Source organism: Durotheca rogersii, assembly GCF_024521655.1.
Source record: "Durotheca rogersii strain YMJ 92031201 chromosome Unknown GGS23scaffold_1, whole genome shotgun sequence".
Taxonomy (NCBI): Eukaryota; Fungi; Ascomycota; class Sordariomycetes; order Xylariales; family Xylariaceae; genus Durotheca; species Durotheca rogersii.
The window spans coordinates 2664207-2688407 of record NW_026251232.1 but is presented as its reverse complement, the minus strand read 5'-3'; the positions used below and the strand labels follow the sequence as shown (position 1 = coordinate 2688407).

Below are 24201 nucleotides of genomic sequence, written 5' to 3'. Positions count from 1 at the left end.
CCTCCTAATTGGAATACAAGGTGTGCATGGCCGTGTACAGCGAAGGTACAATGGGTAGAGTGCCTGGGAGGCTATGGACCTAGGTAGGATGTAAGTAGTGGCATCGAAGGGTGACAGATGTAGACTGATAATGTAAATGTAGGTAAAGGTCGGGGGGTGGTGGGACGTCATGGGACACCTGTGCGCTGCCTTGATTGGCCGGTATGACGCCAGCCTCGGCCATTCTCACGTTCTCAGCCAGAAGGGGGTCCACGGGTTGCGGGTGATTACATAACCGGCTAGAGGCAGGCAGCCTATTAGAAGTACGAAGGCTCTCACCTTTCACTAGTTACTAGGTACCTGTAGGTACCTATAACCCCCCCCAACCTACCTGGAGGAGGTACCTAAGGGACCTACACGGCGATACCATACCCTATTCAAACATGGCTCACCATCACCACCCTCCTCTCTCTCTCTCTCTCTCTCTCCACGCTTTCGGATCGACTTGTCCCAACAACTCTCCACCCGCGTATCCACACCTGCACACATCCTGTAGGCCAGGAACATCCGGTCGATTACATGAGACACTTCTCAGACAGCGGAAGTCCGTATTCACCCTAGACATCACACGTATTTGGACATCGTTTATTTCATAACTATGGAGAACGGGGTATTAGAGGGACAGCGTGACAGATAAAAAGCTTCAACCTCTTCGTCAGGCATCCGGGTCTACGTAAGAAAGACATCGGTACTCCTGGTCGGCGACACCCAACCTTCGAGTCTCATCCTTCGTCATCTCCCACCACGGCCCTGCATTATCAAGATTGCAAAGAGAAAAAAAAAGGGAGGGAAAAGTCGCGGTCAGCTCGGTCCGAAATTAACACCAGTCGCGGTCGATATCAACTACCGATATTTGCCATTCGCACCCTCAGGTCGAGCACGATGAGGCATCCTAAAAGACCCATACCTCACGCCTGGGTTCCGCTCAGTAGTAAATCTTCTCCTCCCAGACGGGCGGCCGCACCGTCTCTGTATCCCACTCTAGCTTGTTCTTTTCACTCAACGTGCACCCTTCGTCGGTGATCGGGATTACCTTCCCGGTGTCCCGGACCTCCTGCTTTGAGATACCCATAGGGTCCTCGGGGATCCAGAGCAGCGGCGTCCCACTGCTGACAGACGGCGGGAAGTAGGCGTTGCGCTCGACTTCCTCTGTATACATGCTACTCGTGTCCAGACTATCGTGAGGTACCAGCTTCCGCATCGCCTCGTAATCGCAATACTGCCACGGCTTCAGGAACTTGGCGATGAATCCGCCCTTCTTCCGGTCAACAGCAGTTTTACCGGAAGACAGCCTCGTCGCGATGCCGTCCTGGTCGCCGTTCTTGATGATGGGGCTCTCGGCATCCTGAAACTTCGATTCCGCCTCAACCTCGAGAGTCCTAGGCAAGTTGTACAGAAGCGGGTCGAGGGCGTTATTGATGGTCACGTGGAACAGAGCCGTGAAAACGAGGAAAATAATCATAAGAACAAGGGGGCCGATAGCCACGGAAGCGCCGAAGAGCCCGATCATGCACAACTCGGCAATATAAACACCGACAAACAGCTGTTGCAAAGCTCGGGGGTAGATCAACCCGCGGGTGTCAACTTCGGTGTCTGTGACGAAGAAGATATTGTAACGCCACGCGAGATAGAACATCAAGAGACCGATGGTGGCGAAACCCAGCATCAACGGAGAGATAGCGGCATACGTGATACCTAGGACAGTCATTAGTAGGGCATACGGGATTTGCCGGGTCTGTGCAGGGGACTTACTGATCACAGCAATGTTAGTGTAGACCGGCAGCACACTACCCCACGAGATGGCGCTCAGATTTGCCCACTTCGTGTACAGGGAACGCGGAGTGCCCGACAGAAATTTGTACATGAGCGTAAAGATAACGAAGCCAGAGACCTGGGCGAGTACGCCCGAGGCAACACCGAGACCCTGCACAATGAAGTACGAGATGTAGAAATTGGACGACTTGGGAAGATTCTCAGCCAGGACGGAGGTGGCCGACGCGGGGTCCTGGGCGATCTGCGCTCCGACGGACGATGCAGACGAGGTCACCGTCGTCACTAAGAAGACCTGGATAACTTGAAAAGCAAAGTAGGCGTTCTGGGTGAACAACTCGACTCGCGACAGGGAAGGTTCTCCGGAGAGTTTGGCACATACTAGATTATGATGATCAGTTGAGTTTCGGCTTGAAGAAAGCGAGGGTTCTCTAAGAGTCAAAGACTTACGCCTCATGATAATAGGGACGAGGGACATGAGGAAAGCGAGAGCGACGGAGGGTAGCAGGCCAGATATGAAGCCGAGAATGATCTCGGGAATCGACAGAAGCCAGTTGAGGAAGAAAACTTGCGTCGCAAGGTAGGTAACGTTGGAAATCACACCGACAACAGCGACGGGAATTGCCCAGAAGATGACGAGAGCAGAAATGAAACCTAGGACTGCGAACCTGCGGACAACCCTCTGCCACCACGAGATCTTTAGCGCGCTCCAAACAACCTCGCCGGGGGTGACCCCGATATACTTGGAGGACATGCGTAGAGCCTGGTGGTGGGCCAAGACTTGATATGCCGACTCGGCCTCGGCCTGGTGGTAGAATTCGACGAAGACGCTGGAGCCTTTCTTGTAGTGCCCGCTGCGGTATTGGTTTTGGGCGGCATCGACGGCAGGGATGATTCGCCCCAATTCCGTTCGGCACCAGTTGATAGTGTCAACCTTCCTACCCACGAGACCAAGAAGCCCAAGTCGGTGGGTTGGCCGCTTCTTCTGGGGGACCCAGCGAGCGGCCAAACTACCCGATTCCGCGTCCGCGGGCGCCTCCGTTCTCTCGGCCGCGCCGCCCCCCTTCTTGGCCAGTTTGATGCGCTCGGCGTTAGCAAGCTTCAGGAGCTTGACCTCGGCCTTTTCCAACCTCATAGCAACCTTGTCGCGTTCCTTAACCAGCTTGTCGAGTTCCTCTGTGTCTCCGGTGATCCAGACGTGCTTCGCGGAGTCACCGAAAATCTTACGCAACCGAGCCTCGTCAAGATATTCTTCGGGGACGGAAATGAAGAGCACGGTTCGAGAGGAGATGCGGTTGGCGTAATAAGGCGAGAGCAGGAACGCCTGGCGCAGATTGATGTAGTAGATGGACTCTCTCAGGATCATGTACATGACGAACCCATAGAAGATCCAGGCCATGAACGTATGGGCATAGTAGCGGTTCGACTGCGTTCTCTGGTCCACGTTGGAATAGGAGAGTATGTCGATCTGCTCCGCGCCGCCACTGCCAGTCGCATTCACGGGGAAAAGCACCGGCCAAAGTATACAACAGCCCACAAAGCAGATGATAACCAGAATGCGCATGAATCGCAGGAAGAGGTACGCATCCAAGGACTGGTGTTGCAGCGGATGGAGATCGGAAATCTTCAAGAACGGGCCGATCCAGTTGAACAGGCCGCCGGGTAGGGCAGGTGAGCGTTCGCTAGCCAGTCAAACCGAGTTAGCAGCAGGCTCTGGCGACTTCGTATGGATTCATCGACTCACCTCTGGCGAAGACTGCCCAGGTACGTCCGCGGAGCATAGTACCGTCTTTGACTCTTCCGCAGAATCAAGAAAATAACAAAGTAGACGGCAGCAACAACAGCGACAGGCCCTAAAGTGAGGTAAAGAGCTACAATCGAACTCCGTCAGCAAGCTCCCACGCAGCAAGACGAGACGAGATTATGCTCTTACTCTGAGCCGAGACCGATGGAGTATCACGCGACGACCCGATATTCGGATCTAGTTCGCTCATCTCGCCGGTTTACGATGTGTGCGCGTCCAACGTCGGCGTCGTCTGGGGTTGGAGGAGGGATCGACGAGGATTGAGAGTATAGCCAGCTAAACAGGGGAACAGGACCCAATTCAGCACCTGGCGAAAAGGGGAGTGGCGTTAAGAGGGCAGAAAATCCCACGAAAGTTTCGGGTGTGATGGTTTCCGTCTATCTACCTATAAGCCACCCATTCAAATAATAACAAAAAAAAAGGAACAAAAAGCGAAGGGAGGAAGGAAACGAAAAGAAAAGCAAATTAGGTACGCACACGTACCAACGCAGGCGATTGGAATGACAGAGAAAACAACTAAACAAGGCCAAAGAGATCGTCAGCGATCGTCGTGCCTTCAGGTCCGACAAGTTTATATCGTGCAATGGCGCTGAGCAGCGGCCGGGGTAAAGCGGGAGCGGTGGGATTGAACACAGAGGAATATAGAGAACCGGTCTTCTCGTGGTGGTTTCCCGATCCCAAGCCTCACCTTTACATGCCCAGATTCCCCCAGGTTGTTTGAGGGTCTCCGGTCTGGCAGGTGGATGGGTAGGGCAGGCTAAAACAGGTATTTGAGGATTTCGGGACCGCCCCCTGGCCACGATCTTCACAGGCTTGTCTGATAGAAGACCCTGCCGGGGTCGGGTGATGGGAGGGGAGAACGCAATGACGGTGATTCGATGTCACCCCTGCGGAGCTGATCCATGCCTGCGTAGAAACCTGCCAATCTCTTCACGGATTTCGACTTACCCCGGTCTCGTTAGGTCTTGTTGCCGTCGTTCTTCTTCGACCACTCCTGCTCTTTGTCCGGCTAGAATCAAGATTTCGATATTTACCGATTACGCGCGCAGGAACTTCCTCGTATAGGAAGCAGCTCGAGCTCGAGAAGAGAGTAACGGTCTCTTCTATTTGTTTAGGAGCAGGGTGGGGGGAACACGCATCGAACAAGGGGCGGGGGGGGGGGGGATAAATAGAAGGTTCATGCAGATACCTCTATATAGGCGAGACTTCGACTTGTGTGTGATATTCCCGCAATTAGCTCTCGGGATGACCAGGCACGTTGCAATGCTCTCGGGCTCGGGCGTGTTGCAGGTGCCTGGGTAGGTAACTCTACAGTCGAGATACAGTCGGAGGACGAAAACAGCAGGGCTACGAAGGAGCTGAGATGTCAAGGATAAGGTTCACCATCCCATCCGTTCTAGCCTCTCGGCTCTTCTTTCGCCATCCCTTCCATTCTTCAATCCATGACATCAGACTATCGGTGGGCTATTTTGAGACTATTACTACTCATGTTACGTGGTAGTCGTGTCTGTACTGGTCACCTATGAGTGGGAGTAGGAGTCGGTAGTATCTACATAGTAGGGCCGGGCAGGGTCCCGCTTTCGCCTAGGGACCTCGCTAGGGCCGCTCGTCAATCCCTGCGCCTTCATTCCATCGAGCAAATGAACAAGTGATCTATGCAGCTCGCAACCGCTCGTCGACCATGCCCATTCTTGGGCCTTATTTTCCCTGTGTCGACCTGCAGAGGCGGCTGAGATCGTCGCGTCGCGAGGACGGACGGGCAGAGGATCTTCGCGAGAATCTCGCGAACGATAAACTTTTTTTTTCTCTTATCTTCTTCTTCCTCTTCTCCCCTCTACCTTCTTATCATACTGCTACCACTACTTACCACCACTGCTGGTACTGTTGTCATGGTTGTTGTTTTCTTGGGGCTGTGACGGACACCCACGAGTATAGTACGTTGACCAGCCCCACCCGCACAGCTGGAGCTCGTGGCTTGATGGCGGCCGGGCTAGTCAGCGTCCGTCATGGACCGGTCCAGTGCTGGCTCTCCAATCCTTATAACCGATCACAGCTACGTCGTCGTGTCAGCGTAACCAACGGCGCTGCCAATTACCGTAACACGAACGGCGGCGTTCGATATTGTGCGTCGTGGCAAGGCACGCATACACCTATCTTCGCTTACACTCCAGTGGTGGGCTAAGAAACCATATCGGGGTATTGGTACAGCAGCTTGGCAGCATGCTCCCAATACTCGACCCATTTCCGTCTGAAGATTCATGAGCCAGCAAAGCGGACGTGTTGTTGTGGGGCTTTACCAGATCTATAGAGCATCCCCGACCCGCTTACAAAGACCGGGATACCACGTAGCTACGCCTTCATATTCATGTGATATCCATATGATCAGCGTCTATGGGTGTCTAGTCTTGCAGGCAACCGCCAAAGAATCAAAGTAAAACAAATAACAACAAAAACGAAAAGATCTTCCGGGCACCACCGCCAACAGTAAGCCGGCTCGACGCACTGCAGCACGATATCTCAGTTGTGTGCGTGGGAGGGCAACCGACCACCCAAGACCGAAAGCAGCAGCGTTAGCCGCTGCGTGAGTAAGGAGGCCGCCCGGTCAAGCGTGTAGCTGGGAAATGTGGCTGCGGTCTTGGACATCGGCCGAGCTTCAGCTTTACTCCCTAGTTCAGCTATCCGCCCGTTCATTCATTCCAGTTCTTTGTGATGCAGAACTTGGCCGGATTCGGCCAGTCGCGCAAAATCCGTCGGCTAGCCGCAAGTCGACACGCCCATTGCTGCTGCTCTGCGATGTATTGGCCATTGCGAAGCGAGGCCGTATCCGTCGTGCAATGCGTTGCCCTCGAAGGAATCGTCCGACCTAGATGGGTGCGTCTCACCGGTTCTCGCATTTTCGCCGGGATTTTGGGGCGGAACCTGTGGGAGTCGGCGGGACACTTCTCATTTCTCATACTTGACCACCTGGTGCTAGAAAATGCTTCCGGGGAGAGGTGTAGATCTACCTTCTCCTGTGCCGCTTTCATTGTTCTGTTGGATTTCCCACTTGCTGTTTTGGTGTTCGGATGGCATTGATGCTCAAGGGATTGTCTCGACGCTTTGATAACATGAAGTGATCTCTTTCTTCCTTTTTAGGCTTCATCAATAGCGATGATCATGGACGTGCTAATCTATCCCTCGCCGCCGCCCGATCTTTACCTTCTTGTCCCTCTCGACGCCTCCCCTTGAGAGATATCTATCCGCCTCACTTGTGCACTTGTAGAAACGTTGCCTTTCTCCTTGCCTCGGGCTACTTGGTAGTGCGCTAAGCAAAGCTGTCGTCACCATGGCCAGCGACGGGATCAAAGACGTCCACGAAAACATGCCCGGCTACATCGAGGCCAACCACTGGGCGATTCCTTACTGCAGTAATCACCATATCGAAAACCCCCAGTTGAATCTCAAGATGCTCCAGCATGTCAACTGTAGCTACCTGTCGACTCCAGGCCGTCCACCGACGTTAGAAGCCCTGAAGCAGCACGCCCAGTCTCTGACCGTGCTGATATCGTCTTTGGCACCGAACGCATTCTCGGCTGAAATCGACAATGAAAATAATGGCGGGAGGGTGCAACAGCAGTTCCAGAGGCATGAAGCCTTCGACTGGCTCAATAACTTGAAGATCCCCTACGACAATATCGATAAGGCGCATCGGCTGCCTCTCAACAGCCTGGCGAACTTGGTGAGACGGAACAACGACGTCGAAGGGGTCGAGTTCCATTGCCCCTTGACGCTGGCTCCCCAACGGGCCGAGCAGAACTCGCATCGGGAGGCTTCTCGTCCGTATAGTACTCATATGAACTTGCTGATGCACGCCAACGACTGCCTCGAGCGGCTCGACCACGAGTACTCGGCCATGGGCGGGATCCTCTCGATTATCCCTAGCGATAGGGAAGACGTGGGCGAGCGTCCGGATCTTGAAGATGCCAAGCGCACGCTGGTCGGCCAGTGGATCTTGGGCACGCAGCACCTCTTCGGGCGCATGCACGAGCTCGAGATCGCGTACGCCAACGCGATCGATCTCCTCGCCACCGAGGCTTACGTGCCGGCGCAAAGTCTCAGCGCCCACGGACCGGACGGGCGATCCGGCAGAGAGATTATATACCCGCAAGACCAATGGATACTAGCCAACGCCGGAAAGGACGTGTTCGACTTTATACACCAGAGGCTTAACATGAAGGAGGCCGTTTTGCAGCAGCAAGACACGGCGTGGGCGAACAAGGGTATGGTGGGAGACCGATTGCGGAACCGGCAGTACGGCGAGGACGAGGACAGCCTCCGAGGTATCGTCCACGTCGACCTCAACACCCGATTCTACCGGATAAAAGGCACACGGCACAGCCCCATCTTCGTCCTCCCAGCGTTCTCGGACCGTCCCGGCACGGAGTACACGAGGGACCTAGAGGACCGGCCGACGGTGGTCACGGTGCCGGCGCCGTCGGTCCCGGACCGGGCGTCTGCTTGGGACGAGAGGAATAAGAAGATGGACGCGGAGTACACGAGGACATCCCTCGAGGTCTCGAGGCTGACGCAGGAGAACGCCAAGCTCAAGGCCGAACTCGAGAAACAAACCGACACGTTGAAGCGTACGCAGCACATCAACGAACTGTACGAAGGAAACACAGACCCGAACGGCAGGAATGCAGTGGGGAGGGCAGTGGAGGCTGAGAGGGCGAGAGACAGTGCTTGGCAGGAGCTGGAGCAAGCTACGGCGGAGAAGGAGAGGCTGCGAAGCGAGCTAGCCGCGCACAAGCAGACGGCGCGGGCGGCCCAGCTCCCCGTCCCGGCCGAGGTCACCCAAGCCAACGGCAACTACACCATGGACGAGGCCACGTATCTCCGATACGAGGGCCGGTCGCTGGCCGTCGACCAGGCGAAGGCGGGTGCGGCGAGGGCCAAGTCCGTGATCGAAGACCTCGCTCGACTAGGCTACTTGAGCTTGGACGACTTTGCATGGATAGAGAACATCGCCAGCAGCCCCTAGCTAAGCATCTCTTCTTCTTATCTTATGAAGGCAGGGGGGTATCCTGCCGTGTACGAGCTAGACGAGCTAGGCTACGCGGGTAGTGAGCCCTAGGAGCGATAAGAGGCAAGGGACGGGAGTTCAGATATTTGAAGGGATGCGTTGGTGACGAAATTCGGGTTTGCTATTTCGAGTCATGGATTTGACGGTGTGGATGTATACCTCGCCGTCGTCTTGTAAGGTGGGAACGACACGGACTTCGTGCCACGTTTCCCTACCCAGGTAAATTGTAGCATGGGGCACGTGAGTAGACAGGGGAAATCTATTTCTATCGAGAACGACGCAAAGCCCGACAAACACACATCTGTGCGAGCCGCCAGTTACAGATGTATGAGTATGCACATACATATATGGGTTACATATATGGGTCTGGTTGATATATCCAACCCGGGTCTTAGGAACGATCAGGAGTCCGTGTCGAAGAGACGAGGCCCACGATGCGGCCAGCATGCTGCGAGTCGCTTATGTAGGTACTCCAGTATTTCCCAGAAATCGATGCAACCTTCATCGGAACCTCCCGGACATAATACGGTGTTGTGGGTGTTGAGCGAGAGGTTACCCTGGCAACGAGCACATCTTCCCCCCAGTTCCCGCCCCTCTCGCACTGCATCGCACGGGGTTCCCCAGAGTGCTGTCCTGTTCCCAGAAAACCGGAAGAAATGATGAAAAAGGAAGAGAAGGAAAAGCTAAGTTTGAGATTATAGAATTGGCTCGGTCCTGGGAGGTATCGGGTCGATACGCGTGTGTAGGTGTTGCTATTATTATTGTTGTTGTTGTTACTACTATTATTATTATTGTGAATAACTGTGGCCACACTATTTCTCCGTGGTCGTATTTTTCGACTCGGACTTCTTCTCCCAGCCACCAGTATCCAACGGGTCAGCACATTGTTTGTATCACAAGATCGGTTTGGCCGCAAAAAGAAAAGAAAAAAAATACCTCCCCTGCTGCGGGTAGTCTTCGACCAAGTTCCGTCCCGATCACTGACCCAAACAACGGGATCCTACGCCGCCCTGTGCTCCCTAACGAAGAAAGACAGGGAAAAAGAATTACGAACGCGCTTTTCTGCCGCGTGAGACAATCTCCACCATTCCATCCATCGTCGAGCCGTGGTCTGGCACTCCCGAATTACGAAACCAACTAGTCACCACGTTTTGACGGCGGATGCCCGAGGTCATGAGCTGAGGCCGGGGCATTCTCGTCGGGTCCGCGCTGCTGCACTCGCAAATTCGCGTCCTTCCAACTTCCCGTTCGTGGGCCTTTTGAGACACAGGAAGGGAGAGACGAAGAGAGAACCAGATGATGCTTCTCTCGCACCGCTGACTTAGCAATGAAGTCTCCCCGCCGGATCGCGTCCTTGCTTGCCGGTCGTATACTAAAGGTATCACAGACGGCCGCGGCTATCCCTTGTCTCGTCTATATTATCGTCTGCGCACGGCTTCTCACAATTGGGGCGGCTCAGACATTGCCGTATACCCCTACTACCATCTTCATTCCTGACTCCAAGCCCAGACCAGCTGGGGAGAATGCGGCTGCTGACGTCGCTTACATTTTTTCGCCGCGGGCCGACCGAGTCGAGCTAGTCGCCCTCAACTTCTCACGCACTCTACAGAGCGCATCGTTGCCGCTGGAGACCCTGTCCTCAAACGTTCCATTTTTAGATACTAGCAGTACGGCCTTCACCCCGTCGCTTGCCGATAATGGGTCGCTTATCGTGTACGCGGGCGACTGCTCTACTCCTACCGGTTCCGGGGTCTGGACCTTCAACCCGTCCCCTGACGACGGCGCATCATTGACATGGACCCAAGCCCGCGCCACACACGTCGCCAGTACCCCCGGCGCCCGGGGAGGCCCGGGCTTCTTGGGGGGCAGCTTGAGCTTCTCGACGACCCTGGAGCCGGCGCTGTCACGGGCCACGACCTACGTCTACGGGGGGATGTGCCCGAACCCACCTTCTTCTGACAGTGCGGCGTCGCCGCAGTCGCAAGCGACGTATTCGAACCAGATGATCAAGATCGAGCCCTCGGAGGCGGAGCCGGACGGCTACGACATCAGCCCCATCGCCAGCCGCGGCCCCCCGGTGCCCGAAGCCGGGTTTACGCTTACCGGCCTGACGCCGTCGATCTCGAACCGCTCCGGGGTCGTCACCCAGCAAGCCAACTACGTGCTCCTCGGCGGCCACACGCAGAACGCCTTCGTCAACATGAGCACCGTCGCCATCTGGAGCCTGCCGGAGGAGAGCTGGGGCTTTATATCTGACGTCCGCACCGCAGGGACGTCGCCGCTGGCCGTGAAGAAGAGTAGTACCATGGCCCGTGCCCAAGACTCGCAACCCATAGATAGCCGGTCGGGCCACACAACCGTGCTCAGCGCCGACGGCAACTCGCTCGTCGTCTTGGGTGGCTGGGTCGGCGACCCCAGCCAGGCCGCCGCGCCGCAGCTCGCCGTCCTCAGCATCGGCGACGACTACGGCGGCGACGGCGACTGGCAGTGGTTCGTCCCCAGCTCGCAGCCTGAGGGGCCGGGCATCTACGGCCACGGCGCCGCGCTGCTCCCCGGCAACGTCATGATGGTCTACGGGGGCTACAGCGTCGCGGCCACCTCCGGCGCTCGAGTGAAGGGACGGCAAGCCGCTAACATTCCCATGTTCCTGAACCTCACCTCCATGAGCTGGTCCAGCGACTACAGGAACCCGGGGTCCACGGAAGGTGATCAAGTCGACGGCGACACTACGACCGCCGTCGGCAGCACACAGCAGCACCTAGGTCTGGGCCTAGGCCTAGGCCTCGGACTCGCGGCCGTCGCGGCCGTCCCGGTGATATTCTTCTGCTACCGGCGGCGGCAGCGGCACCGGCGCACGATACGGGACTCGGCCATCCGCGCGCTCGCGCAGGACACCTCGCAGTTCCTGCCGCACGACGACGGCGACAACGACGCCGCCGGCTACCCGGGCGGGCCCTCCAAGGGGGCGTCCAGCGTCGGCTGGTGGTACATGGGTGGCGGCGACCCGTACGCCCGCGGCGGCCGCTCGCTCGGGTACCAGAGCCTGCGCACGAACATCTACGGGGGGCCGATCCAGGCGAGCCCGCCGATGCAGCAGGCCGGGCGCAGGCCTCTGCTCCGCCGCGGCGGCTACGACCCGCCGTCGCTCTCGCCGGCGTCGCGCGGCGCGGCCGGCGGCTCGGGGGTCATCCACCCCATCATCGAGGCGGACGAGGACGGCGGCGGCGCCGCGGCCAGCGTGCCGGCCCTCGCCGCGAGCGAGCCCAGCCACAGCTCCTCGTCGCCGCCCGACCCGTTCCTCACGCCGACCCAGGAGAGCCCCACGGCGTCCCTCGCGCCGTCGCTGCCGCCGCCCGCCGCGGCTGCCGGCGGCCGCGCGTCGCAGACGCCGAGCCCGGACCGCGACCCGGAGGTGCAGGAGTGGATGTCGGACGTGGACGCCGTGGACGCGCTGCTCAGCGGCGCCGCGGCGCGGCGCGCCAAGGCCACCGGCGTCGACGACGCGCGGACCGACAGCAACGTGTCCGAGTCGAACCGAAACCGCCTCAGCGGCCAGGGCGGCGCCGTCAGCCGCTCGGGCTCCGGGCGGTCGTACGCGCTGCTCTCGTTTTTCGGCGGCGGTAGCGCGCCCGCACCCGCACCCGCACCCGCGGACGACCGCGCCGGCACCAGCTCGAGCACCGCGTCGGTGCCCAGCTACAACACGGCGCGCAGCAGCTTCTCGGCGCTGCAGGCGGAGGGGCCGTCGCTGCTGATGGGGCGCGGGCCGCGGAACCGGGACCGGGACCGGGACGCGCGCCGGGAGCGCGAGGAAGACGGTGGCGGCGACGACGGCAACGACGACGACGACGACGGCTACGACGAGCCGCCCGGCAGCCCGAGCAAGCGGAAGCCGCGGCGCAGCTGGCTCGGCAGCCTGCGGCGGGCGCTCACGGGGGGCAGCAGCAGCGGCGCGGCGGACAACGGGGACGGCGGCGGCGGCGGCAACGACGACGCGGCGCGGCGGGCCGAGGGCGCGCTCGCGGCCGGCGCGAGCGACTACGAGGCGCGGCTGGGCGGGCTGAGCGGGATCGCGGCGGGCGGGCTGCTGCGGCGGAAGAGCGGGCGCGGGGACTGGGAGGCGCCGGAGGCGGCGGGGGCGGGCGCGAGCGGCGGCAGGGCGCGAGGGAAGGGGAAGGCGACGGGCGCGCGCTGGTCCGGCGGCGGCGGCGGCGGCGGGGATTACCGGGCGGTGGCGGGGCGCGAGGCGGAGGGCGCGCCGCGCTACTACGACGACAACAGCCAGCGCCGCGGGGGCGCCGACGAGGAGGAGGAGGAGGAGTGGGACATCGAGCGCGCGGTCGAGACCCGGCTCGTGCAGGTCATGTTCACGGTGCCTAAGGAGCCCCTGCGCGTGGTCAACGCCGAGCCGGACGCCGAGAGCGCGACCGGCATCACGATCGACGAGGACGACGACGGTGAGCGGGCGGCGAGCGCGACGCAGCGCCACGAGGGGCTGCCCCTCCTCGGGCCGCCGCTCGCGGGCCCCGCCTCGGACGCGAGGGAGCTCAGAGAGACCGAAGACGAGGAGGCGGGGGAGGAGGAGCAGCGGCGCCGGCAGCGCGAGAGCGACGGAGAGCTCCGCGCCACGGCGCAGGCCGCGGCCGACTCCACCACCGTGGCCGAGGCCGTGGCCGCCGCGACCGCCGCGCGCGAGGCGGAGCAGCTCGCGCTGCGCGAGATCGGCGCGGAGCTGGCGGCGGAGGCGTGGCGGGCGCCCGGGCGCAGTAAGAGCCGGGGCCGCAGCGCGGCGCCGGCGGCACGGTCGCGGTCGCGGGGGCGGTCGCTGGCGAGCGAGGACGGGGGCGCGCGGCTCAGCAGCGCGACGGTCGACCGGCTAGTCGACGGCGGAGGGGCGAGCGAGTCGCGCAAGCGCAAGCCGTCGCACTCGCCGATGGCCAGCTCGACGCACAGCGAGGGTGCGGTGTGCTCGGCGCAGGCGGTGCGGCTGGAGCGCGCGCCGGCGGCGCTGCGCACGCGCGTGCTCGCCATGGTCGAGAACATCGAGGGCCGCAGCCGCGAGGGCAGCCCGGGTGCCTCCGCTGCATCACTGCCGCTCTCGGCGGCGTCGGGCCCGCGGTGAGGCAGAAGGAGGGAGGGGGGGGTACAGAATACGGTTTGGTCTTAGGAGTCACGAGTCACGGCGCGAGGGAGCGGATCGGATAGGCGCCGTCCCGCGCGGAGACGTCACGGCCTAAGGCGTTTTCTAATGTCGGGGTTTTTTTTTCTGCTTCGTTTCACCTTCGCTCTTGTTTCTTTACGGATCACACTGGAGGACGGCGAGGAGCTGGCTACACTTGCTAAAGCTAGGAAAAACGGGAAAGGGGGAGGACAGGGGAGGACAGGGGAGGGGGAGCATGTCAAGAGTATCACGTCAACCTAGGGAGAAATGTGTCCAACTAAGCAAGATATGTAGGACGATGCGTGCGCCAGCAGCCGCCGTCATAGACGAAGATCGATGTCGAATAAACGAACACGTAATTACACGCCCAACCCCCATATCTCGGTAAACCCAGGTGAACTCGGCGAGGCCTCGTCCCGAACACCCTGAAGCGTCTCGGGATCCCCCCATCCATCGCTCGTTTTTTGTAGAATTGCTGTTTTGGAGCTCTGATTTCCGCGCGGGCTCCCGATGCAGCAACATGGTATTAGGAAAACAGGCGAGCGCCGTTAAAAAGCAACACACAACCACAATCGTGCGGGGGGGGAGGTCCTCGTCCCCTCCCAAGAGCGCATATTGTCTAGCCCTTTGATCCGGCTTACGACGCGTACGGCACCGCTTGTCCGTGGGGGGACCCGTATTAGAGGGGGGATTTTAGTCGAACGATAGCCCACCCACCCGGGACTCGTAGAGGCGTGTCGAGAGGAGGCAGGCGGTCGAACGAGCGACCAGGAACGAAGCCCTAATATTCTAGGCTAGGGCGGCGCCGCCAGCGCGGCCGTCCTTGTTGGGGCGGTCGGCCGCTGACGCTGGACCCGGGCCGTACTGTGTGGTGACCCGGCTGCGTCAGCAATACACGCGCGTGGCAAGGGTCTGCCGTCCGGAAACCGAGGCTGCCGCGCAAGCTAGGGATCCGTCCGAGAGATATCCGTCGACGGCTCGCTAACGGGGCTAGACCTCCTTTCCTGCTCACGGGCGCTCGTATTGAGCCGCGTTCGCGACCTCCCTGCTCGGCTCCACAGAGTGTAATTAAAAACCGGAGTCGGTCGATCTCACGAAAAGGAAATGACGGTGGCTGCAAGGAGTCAAGTGGAGGCAAAACAGAGATCGGCGCAACCGGCCGGCGTCAGGTCAGGGGGGTTGGCTGGCTTGGTGTGATGGGTAAGAGGGAAGATGCGATTCGGTCTCTCGGCCCGTCGATGATCATAATAAACAGAGAAGCGCCTCCCCCCTTGGCCTCGGCCGTCTCGTCTCCCCAGCCCGTCTCTCGCCTCCGTCTCTCACGCACATCGAACCGACAGATGTGCATACGATCGGTATATGTGAGTTGGAGAAACGGTGTAGTGCAGAGATGCCGTGGAGGGGAGGAGACCCGGGGAATTGGATCGGGCGATGGGGCCAATGGCACCTCGGTGGTGCCTTGTGCCTGTCGATAAGCTGTCTGTTATAGGAGGATGCGTGACCAGGGTGGTATTGTACCTAGATACATGTATACCCCTATATACCGCGGAGTGCACACGTCCTATACAGCCGGTATATCCTATGCAGGCCACGTACTCGGTACATAGAGCCCCATCCCCTACCCCCTGCGTTGCGGAACTGATCACCTCTAAAGTACCTACCTAGGTATGTACCTAAGCAAGGAGGGCGCCTTGTTGATGGAAGCTAAGCAAAGGTACCTTTCTTAGGGTAAGTACACAAGTCCAGTAGGCTCGCTACGTATATACGCGACGTACCTGTATACTTGCCCGTGGCTATATCAATAGTCTTCTATTCTACAATACAACCTAGACTAACTGCTTCCCGTCGTCGATGATGTCCGCCAAGCCGTCACGGTCGAATTTATCTGTTTTTTGGCCTGATTGTGAGCTCACCACGGGCAGGGCTTCGATTTTCCACCTTCGCGTACTTTGCCTCGGATTCCCCTCGGTCTTCGGAGGCCTTCTCGACGATGAGGTCCGGTACCTGGAGCATCGACGGCGGCACGCTCCGCCCGATTTCGTCCGTACGACGAAAGGCACGGGAACGCTGGCTCGGCCGAACTCCATCTCTCCAAGCTGGGCACGTATAAACGGCGCCGCACACGGCCATTTCGAGATCCGCCGTCGACCTGTACTATATATATTAGGGCCAATTAGAGGCCTACTACTACCTTAGAACCCATAGGTGTGTCCTTCTTATCGCGTTGGGACCTACGGTAGCAGCGCAATGCACTCCGCATTTCTACATGTAGGTAGATGTTGACGTACGTGTAGAAGCATAAGGCGCCCAACGTATGGATGTAGATACAAAGCCTGCGCACAACAAGCGGATCCGAAGACGACGCTGCCCTCGGCAGGGAGGCATGGACATATTGTCTATACATAGATCCGGAGACATCCATACGTGTGTATTTACAATATCTACTACGAGGGACGTGTCGCCCTAGTATGCATGCCGGTCTGTGCATGGGTGCATGTGCGTAGCCTTCCGGAAATCTGCTCGAGTGTGGGCTCGTGATGGATGTCTTGCAGCGAATTCCTCATCGACCCGCTTCACCTCTCCTCGGCACGTGGGGTTGCCGACAGACAAGAGAGAGGAAAAAATAGAAACAGCGCGCGCGCGTGTGTGCCCGAAAATGAGGTCCTCAAGAAGAGGGAGAGGGCAGAGCAGAAAGAGAACTAGGGTATCCAACTCGCGGGGGGCTTCGCAGAGCCATATCGAACAAAATCTTGTTAATGCTATCATTCATTATGCCCTGACCGCAGCTTATTTGCCTTGGACCCTACTCGGTTTCGTCGAATCGACGTACTGGAGGGAGGACAGACCTGCGACTCGGGGACTTACGTGTATCGCAATTGATGGATGTGGCGAGCCCGGCTCGACCGACAAGATTAGCAGCAAGCACTCTAGAGAGGTTGAAAAACACCCCCCCACCTCTTCTCTCCCCTCTTCCGCACTCGTCTTTCTTCTTTTCGAGAAGCGACAGGTGTAGGAGGGAGACGGGGGGATGCCTTTGCCTGTGGTGGTGTCCTTGGATTGTATCTATGCGTTGCATGAGACATGTACGTATATATCCATAGATAGTACACTATGCATAGGCTCGTCGGCGGTGACCTCCACGTACCATCCGCGAGATGCAGGCGTATATTTGTGTATGGTATGCATCACCGTTGCATGGTATGGTATCGTCCGCTGTACCGCGTAAATATGTAGATAGACTCGTTTATCGCCCTTGGCAGCGCGCCGGAACCGGGAGGAGCACATCTTGGTGGTAGATGCGGAGCCGTAGCCGAGTTCTACCTGCAAGAGGAAGCTCGTTTCATGCCATGGGATCTTGCGGCGACGAATCCTGGTTGGATACGCGCCATGGATACATGCTTGGCTGAGGTAGAGCCTTCGTATTCACTTGCCGCCACCCTGGTCAGAAGTCGGGCAGGGTGCTGAAAGGAATCCAGACATAGAAAGCTATACGTTTGGCTGTTATAGCTCGTGTATACGTAGTCCCTCGCCGACGGTCGTCACCAGCGAAGCAATCGTCATCGGTCGTGACCAACGGAACAAATCTGGAGTCCCCTTCTCGCCGTGCCCCAAAGGCACCAGACTACTGGGGTGATATCATGATGCTTGATGCAGATCTGCTGCCTTTTCCTCTTCCTCTTCTTGTATTAGGAGACACCTACCTTAGTACACAAGGTGCCGAGGTATACTGAGGCTTTCGAATGCCACATATTTGCCTAAGCCATTTAATCACTTAGAAACGAGGCGCCTGGCCTGGCTAGTGATTGCGCATTGTGATCACCCGCATATTGGCTGAGGCAGACGCTGAGTGCAGCGATCACCTCACCCGTCCCCCCATCCACACGGCTACCCGTTGCCGGGTGAGGGGTAAGACGATAACGACACCTTTAGGGACAAGATGGAGAGAAGAAAAAAAAAACCCCCCCCTCCCAACCTCCTCCTTTTATATCCACCCTCAGGCCAGGCATGTACGGTGTCCGAAATTACCGCCGCTGCCTCTCGAACGCTGAGGGGGGGTTAATAACAGCGATCTGCGCGTTTGGCGTTCTGGTCAAATCCACCAGATGCTGAACGGATATTAAGGACCTCAGGATAGGGGAGGACAGCGCCTTGAATATCATTCACGATATCGTGGCATCTGGACTGTTAATTGGAGTAAGCAGTCGCGAGCTCGACGGCGTGCATCACGAACGATGCCGCGTTTCCAAAAAGTTTAAAGGTTCGGCAGGCCAACGTGAGATACAGACGCGAGGATCGGCTATTTACAGCGATCCGTATTTGCTTCCTCAAGGGGGTGGCGGACGTGGGTAGCGCTGCACTAGGTCAAGTAATACGAGCGATTGGGCAATGACAAGCAGCGAGCGTCTTCTCTTGGGGTGTGTGGTGATTCCGCATGCACCGGTGTTTATGGTAGAGGCAGGTAGGCATGCGTATATGTACCTCCATGCATACGTAGTAGACCCATACATCGTAAATTTGGATCTCTGTATGTATGCATTCACGAAGTACGAGGTCCATCCGATGCTGGAGCACGGGCGAACTCGCGACTCGGGTGTCCGGGAGGGGGTGGGGTGACTGGAGCTGCTCGAGGTCTCACGAGCCTGTTGGGATTGGATTGTGGCTTCGTGACTCTAAACTCGTCAGCGCCGATTTGCACGAATAGCACGCAATCCGTCCCTCCCTGGTCTCTCTCTCTTTTCTCTCTTTCTCTCTCTCTCTCTCTCTCTCTCTCTCTCTCTGTGTGTGTGTGTGTGTGTGTGTGTGTGTGAGACGGTCAACCCGCTTTCACGAATTGCTCCACGGTCTGTTTTTGTTTCTGAGCGTCGTCGGTGCTGGCACTGTATACCGGGCCGGTATACCAACCAACCTGGCATGCATGCCAACCAGGTTATGCCAAACCAGGCTTACGTAGGTCTTGTCCACGTCGTACAGCCAGTCAATTAGCACGGGCACGTTCTCGGCTCTACCCTGATCGCATTGTGGAACGGGCTGTTACGTTTAGCATGTTGGGTGGGAGGAAGTTCGCTTTGCGTGGTATGTATTGGGAATGGCGCTGTGGCTGGCCGAGTAATGAAACTAGGTAGCCCGTCGAGTGAGCTGAGCGTGGGATTTTTGTCGACGTTCCCGAGATCCATCCGCCTATCCATCCCAGCTTCACACAATGCCATACCGGGGTAACCATGGTGAGCGTGTGCGCTAGACATTAGAGAACACGCCCTCGCCTCGCGGGCGTCTAACCAGCCAGAGGAGAGCTGCTGCGTCGTGGCGTTGCTGTATACGATGGATGAATGGAAGAAGAGATAGATGACAGGGCGTGTGGAGGAGGCGTGAAGGTGATATGAGGGAGGGTTCGGCAGATTGAAAAGATTGGTAGATTTAGATAGGGGGACCTACGGGAGGTAGGCAGGTAGGGAGGGGGCCCCTTAGAGGGTACTGTGCAGCGGCTTGCATACGTAGGTAAGTTACACACACGCCTTACGTATGCATATGCGGCGGTCAAATGTGATATATGCCTTTATCACCTAGAGGTAAAGGTTAGGAGGTAGGTACGTGGGTATTACGTAGCAGTTGAGGCATGGACCAGGAGGCCACCGGCCAAGTCCATAAGCGAGCTTGTCGCGGTAGCGCCCACAGCGCTAGAGCCACCGAGGTCTCGGGGCACATTAGGTGTCGCGTAGCACCGCAACGTAGGCGCCATCGGACGCGTTGATAGGTGTCTCTGTTGCCGCGTATAGGCAGATCCTACACGGGGTAGGGAATAACCATCGCCTCGCTACAGGTACCTAACCTACCTAATCTCTACTCATATTACCTGCCTCAGGGTCCCGGCCTCCTGACCTTCCTGGCCCCAGTCGGGCTCTGGAAGACGGCAGACACCTTAACTTAAAATACCGGACGCGAAGGATGAGGGACCCCCGTCCGTCTCGTTGTTTGGGCCCAGAGAGGCGCGAGACCAGCAGTATTGGATATTCGATCTCAGTTTTCTTTTTAGCTCCCGTCCGGTCCACGCGGGTCTCATTTCGATATTTTGTTAGCTCAGGTACCGCCCGGCCTGTCATCTCCCCAGCCCCATTCCTCACCTATTAGCTGCCTCCTACCTCTGCCAGTTACCTAGGCGGTACCGGTTGTGCTCACGCCGGTTACGTGCCTCCTACCTCTACTCACACGTCGAGTAGGCTATATCTGCGGTACGCACGTACGCGTGTGCTGCACAGGCAGAGTAGGCGTGTAGGAGGTAATAGGTACCTAATATGCCCAGGTATATCTGGGAGACGGCCGGTAGCCATTAATTTATTCGCTACAACCTCTTCATCCAACGTCCAGATAAAAATGTACCCAACATAGGAGGTAGGTAGGTACCTAGGTAGGTAGGTAGGTATGTCCCTGTATTAGGTATCTTAGGTACCTACCTACCTCTAACCTACCTCCTACCCACCTGGACCCATCCCCTAGCCGCGGCATCTGCACTATTATACAGATACGGTTATTGGCTCAAACAACCACCGCACCCGCCCGTCCCGCTGATCCAAGCTCGTATTTCGAGCTCGCCTTCTTCTACCTACCCTCTTCTTCCCTTCTTTGCTTTCTTGTTCCATCCTGCCCCGGGTAACCCTACCAGCGGTGGCCCGCGCGTAGCAGCTGGCAAGACTCGGGCTCTCGGCCGTTCCTTTCCCTCGTTTCACCGTCATACTCTCATTCATTCTTGGCCGTGGTGGTTCGGAACACACGAACGCACGCTCGCATCTGCTTACAACTCAACCCCCCCTCGCAACCCCCCCCCCTGTCTTATCTTAGGAAATTCCTCGGGCTGCAAACAAACGGCTCGCATTCGGAACCGAGTACAGTTTATCTCCATCCCGCGTATCCAAATCATCGCGCCATCTCGTCCTTTGTCTGTCTCTCCGTCTAACCTAGCTACCGGCTGCGGGCGGGTGTCGATTGGCGGCAGACCGTGGCCCGGTAGGAGGCAGAAACGCGGAGACGAGTGCAAGATAACGATCCCATCCTCGATGCAAGGGAGGTGGTTATCTACACGTACATACGTACATACGCATCAGGGTAGCATCAACAGCGAGAGACCACCATGCAACGTCTGGGGAGCCTCTTATACGCAGACGGACGTGAACTTACACGTAGCGAGCAGAGCAGCCAGGTTACCCAGGCAGATGCATGTGAGGTAGGGATGGATGGATGGACGGGTGTTTATGTGTATGAGTATGTGCATAGATAGATATATGTCTGTATACGCTCATGCCCACCTCCCCCCGATCGGTCGTGGACTCGGCATCTGCGTCTGGCAGCGCAACGTGCCTACCTCAGGCATCCAGGCCTCCCGACCGCCATCGAACCTCCTGGGACGTACCTTACGTAGTAGGTAGGTAGGTAGGTACCTAGGCAGGCAGGAGGTACCTCTCCGGCCCTCGTTGCGACCTACCTCTAGCGATCGAACGGGAGGTCGAGAAGTACCGCCCCTAAATCATATGTATGCGTGTGTACATACACGCCCACAACTCCGGTACATCTGCACACTCAATCCCCAATCCCGTATCCCTCCACCCGTCTTCCTTGTTCGAGCTGCCCTGTCCGGCCTCCCCCTGTCAGCCAGCCATTTCTTCCCTCCCAACCCACATTCACACCACCTTTAAGGCCTGTCTATCCCGGCCTCCCTCTTCCCATCGCCGTCCCTCACTTAACAGTCTTCTCATTTTCGAGCACTTGGCTCCCAACCGCACCGCACCGCACCACCTCACTGCGTGAACCGTGCCATCGCCTCTTCTAGAAGGCATTTCAAATTCCACCCTCTCGCTCGCATTTTTTCTTTCCTTTTTCCTCCCCCTTCCTTCCTGCTGGCTCGTTTTCTTCCCGCCAGTCACCTGTACCACTGGCTCCAACCCGTCCCAGTCGTGTGCTTTCTGGTTTGCCATGGCCATATAATATTAGAACAACACTACTAGCAGTCTGTGACATTCGCGTGGTGATTGCCCGGATTGCCTGACTGGGCGCCTATATCACGCTCGTTCTCTGTGGGCGAGTGAGCCGTCCTCCGTCTTACACCCTCATCATAGTCGAACTGGGCCGACATAGACGGTCCGTCTTGCTCTCTCAGATCTAGTCCTTGCTGAGATTCGCTAAGCTAACATATATACTTCACCTCAGCTTTATCGTCGTTAAATACTCCTTAATTAGCATGGCCTTCCTCAAGCGGCTTGTGCCTCTTATAGGCGTTATCGCCCTGGTGGGCACACCCGTCTCTGGTCAATCAGTCCCCATAGCGTTCTGCGCCCAAATCCTCACAGCAACGACTCCTGGCAGTAAGTGAAAGCCCTCGACCGTGTATCGAATAGTCTCTCCACTGAGGCTGGCTGACACCCTCCCAAGATTTAAGCATATACCAATCCGATGGACTCTGTCGCGATTTCTGCGTGGGCGAGTCTGCATTCGCCATTGTCCAGTTTAACCAGTGTTGGTGCAGTGACTACGAACCCGACAGTTCGACCCTGGTGGACGTGACCGACTGCGACGCAAATTGTCCTGGCTACCCCAGTGACAAGTGCGGTGCCGACGGATTATGGGGATATATGTCCCTGGACAGGAGACCTGTCGGGACAACGAGTATTGGTAGTCAAACTACCACCACCGCGCCTCCAGTAAGTGTTCCGTGTTTTGCTTTATCATTCCAGGAATCAGCGTCTCGAGTCGTGTTGTCCGGGGCTTCGACCCTCCCCAGTCTACTAGTACAGCTGCCATCATCGCTCTCGGGGGACGCTTCGTTAAACTGTCCGGCGTCAGGACCTTTCTACAAAGACTGCGCAAATCACGGTCACCGTCATTCCCACGGTCCCAACGCTTCCAACGGCCCCAACTAGTCATTCGACTACGACTGTCCCTGTATGCGCTGCTGATCCCAGGGTCTTTTTTCCCTTGAATTTTCCTTTCATAGGGTGTAACGCAAAGGAAACGAGTATGTACTCACAAGTTCGATTAGGACTCAACGCCGACGGCTAGTTCCACTCTGGCCGGGACGATTTCCACAGTGACAACTGGCGGAATTAGGGAGACGATTACTATAATACCTACAGTTACAGATAGTCCCAGCGCGGAACCTTCAGACAACTCGAATGAGCCAGTGCCTAGTCAACAAGGGCTCTCCACCGCTGGGGCGGTCGGGATTGCGGTCGGGGTATTCGGTGCCGTGGCCATCGGCGTCGCAGTCGGCGTCTTTTACTGGCTCCGACGCAGGAGACAGCAGCAAGAAGGGGGCATGGCGGATCTACCAGGCAGTCACCGAGGGAGCTCAGCCGGCATGATGGGCACCCCGACGACCGCGATGGCCTCCGTGTGGGATGGCGATAGCGGAACAAACGGACGAAGGAATAGTCGATTTATGCCCCATGATCCTCGCATGGACCCGTACGCAGCCAACATCTACAGTCGTTTCGAAAATAAGAGTCACGAGAGCGTCAACACGCTGCAAGACAACCATGACTATTCTCGGAAAGTACTTCGAACTACCAACCCAGACCCTCCGGACGCCGAGCAAAGCTAGATTTCCGATCATCGGAGCAGGCTAGATAACGACGCACACGATTCTTTCGGTCGGATTTCAGTATTGGGTCACAGCATTGCATTTGAGATACCAGGATGGCGTTTACAGGAGAATGATCTTCTGGGATAAAAATTTACAGGTTTTCTGTCACACACACATACACAAGGCATCCTAGTTTCGTGATGTCGGATTTTATTCTCGTTCGATATTTGTTTTCTCGGCCCCGTACACGAATCCCTTCCGCAAAGGGGCCTCGCATGGCGGCGGTATCGACGGTTGGAACGACAGGTATAGGCAGCAGGCGTATCTAGGTGGATTTCATACACAGCCGATACCGCACGCTAGCGGTAAATTTTTTCCGTCGATGTCGGATACAGCGCACCGGCCATAGACGAATTGGTTCTCGGCAAGATACTGGCATTTTTCACCCCGTGTGGAGAGGGAGTTACTACGGCTCGACTGGCGGCATCACACAAACAACGCAAATCGAATGAGAGTCGAGAGCTACGCGAAAATTTACTGGTTGGGCATGTCGAGAAATCAATAAAGCAAAGATGTTGCAACATTTGGCGTGCGTGAAAGCTTATGATGTCCAAATCCAGGCCCTATCAATGATGGATATAATATATATCATCAGGCATAGCTCCCGGCGTTCATTACGTACTTATCGACGCGTTGGAATCGGGGTTGGGCTTCCCGGGCCCGGAGATTCCGAAGCGTTGGCACAGCAATAATGGTGGAATCGCCGATATGACGACGCCGCCACGAAGGCAGGTGGA

At 57.4% G+C, this 24201-nt stretch overlaps 4 protein-coding genes across 4 annotated transcripts; 3 read left to right on the top strand and 1 right to left on the bottom strand.

Moving 5' to 3' along the window:
• Positions 1-378: 378 nt before the first annotated feature.
• On the bottom strand, positions 379-3990 carry GGS23DRAFT_546156 (DUF221-domain-containing protein). The gene is made up of 5 exons (XM_051515013.1): positions 3743-3990; positions 3554-3680; positions 2260-3491; positions 1792-2190; positions 379-1734 (listed from the first exon to the last, which is right to left on the bottom strand). The coding sequence occupies exons 1-5, from the start codon at positions 3801-3803 to the stop codon at positions 965-967; spliced, it is 2589 nt and encodes an 862-aa protein (XP_051377261.1). The 5' UTR covers positions 3804-3990; the 3' UTR covers positions 379-964.
• Positions 3991-6813: 2823 nt separating this feature from the next.
• On the top strand, positions 6814-8770 carry GGS23DRAFT_36523 (uncharacterized protein). The gene has a single exon (XM_051513290.1). The coding sequence runs from the start codon at positions 6939-6941 to the stop codon at positions 8631-8633; it is 1695 nt and encodes a 564-aa protein (XP_051377260.1). The 5' UTR covers positions 6814-6938; the 3' UTR covers positions 8634-8770.
• A 1232-nt stretch (positions 8771-10002) lies between these two features.
• GGS23DRAFT_602297 (uncharacterized protein) lies at positions 10003-13797 on the top strand (the record flags this gene model as incomplete). Its single annotated transcript, XM_051519309.1, has 2 exons — positions 10003-13132; positions 13238-13797. 2 exons carry the CDS (start codon positions 10003-10005, stop codon positions 13795-13797), a joined length of 3690 nt encoding a protein of 1229 aa, XP_051377259.1.
• Positions 13798-21900: 8103 nt separating this feature from the next.
• On the top strand, positions 21901-23699 carry GGS23DRAFT_36000 (uncharacterized protein). The gene is made up of 4 exons (XM_051513238.1): positions 21901-21963; positions 22033-22187; positions 22255-22523; positions 22862-23699. The coding sequence occupies exons 2-4, from the start codon at positions 22064-22066 to the stop codon at positions 23420-23422; spliced, it is 954 nt and encodes a 317-aa protein (XP_051377258.1). The 5' UTR covers positions 21901-21963; positions 22033-22063; the 3' UTR covers positions 23423-23699.
• The last annotated feature ends 502 nt before the right edge of the window (positions 23700-24201 follow it).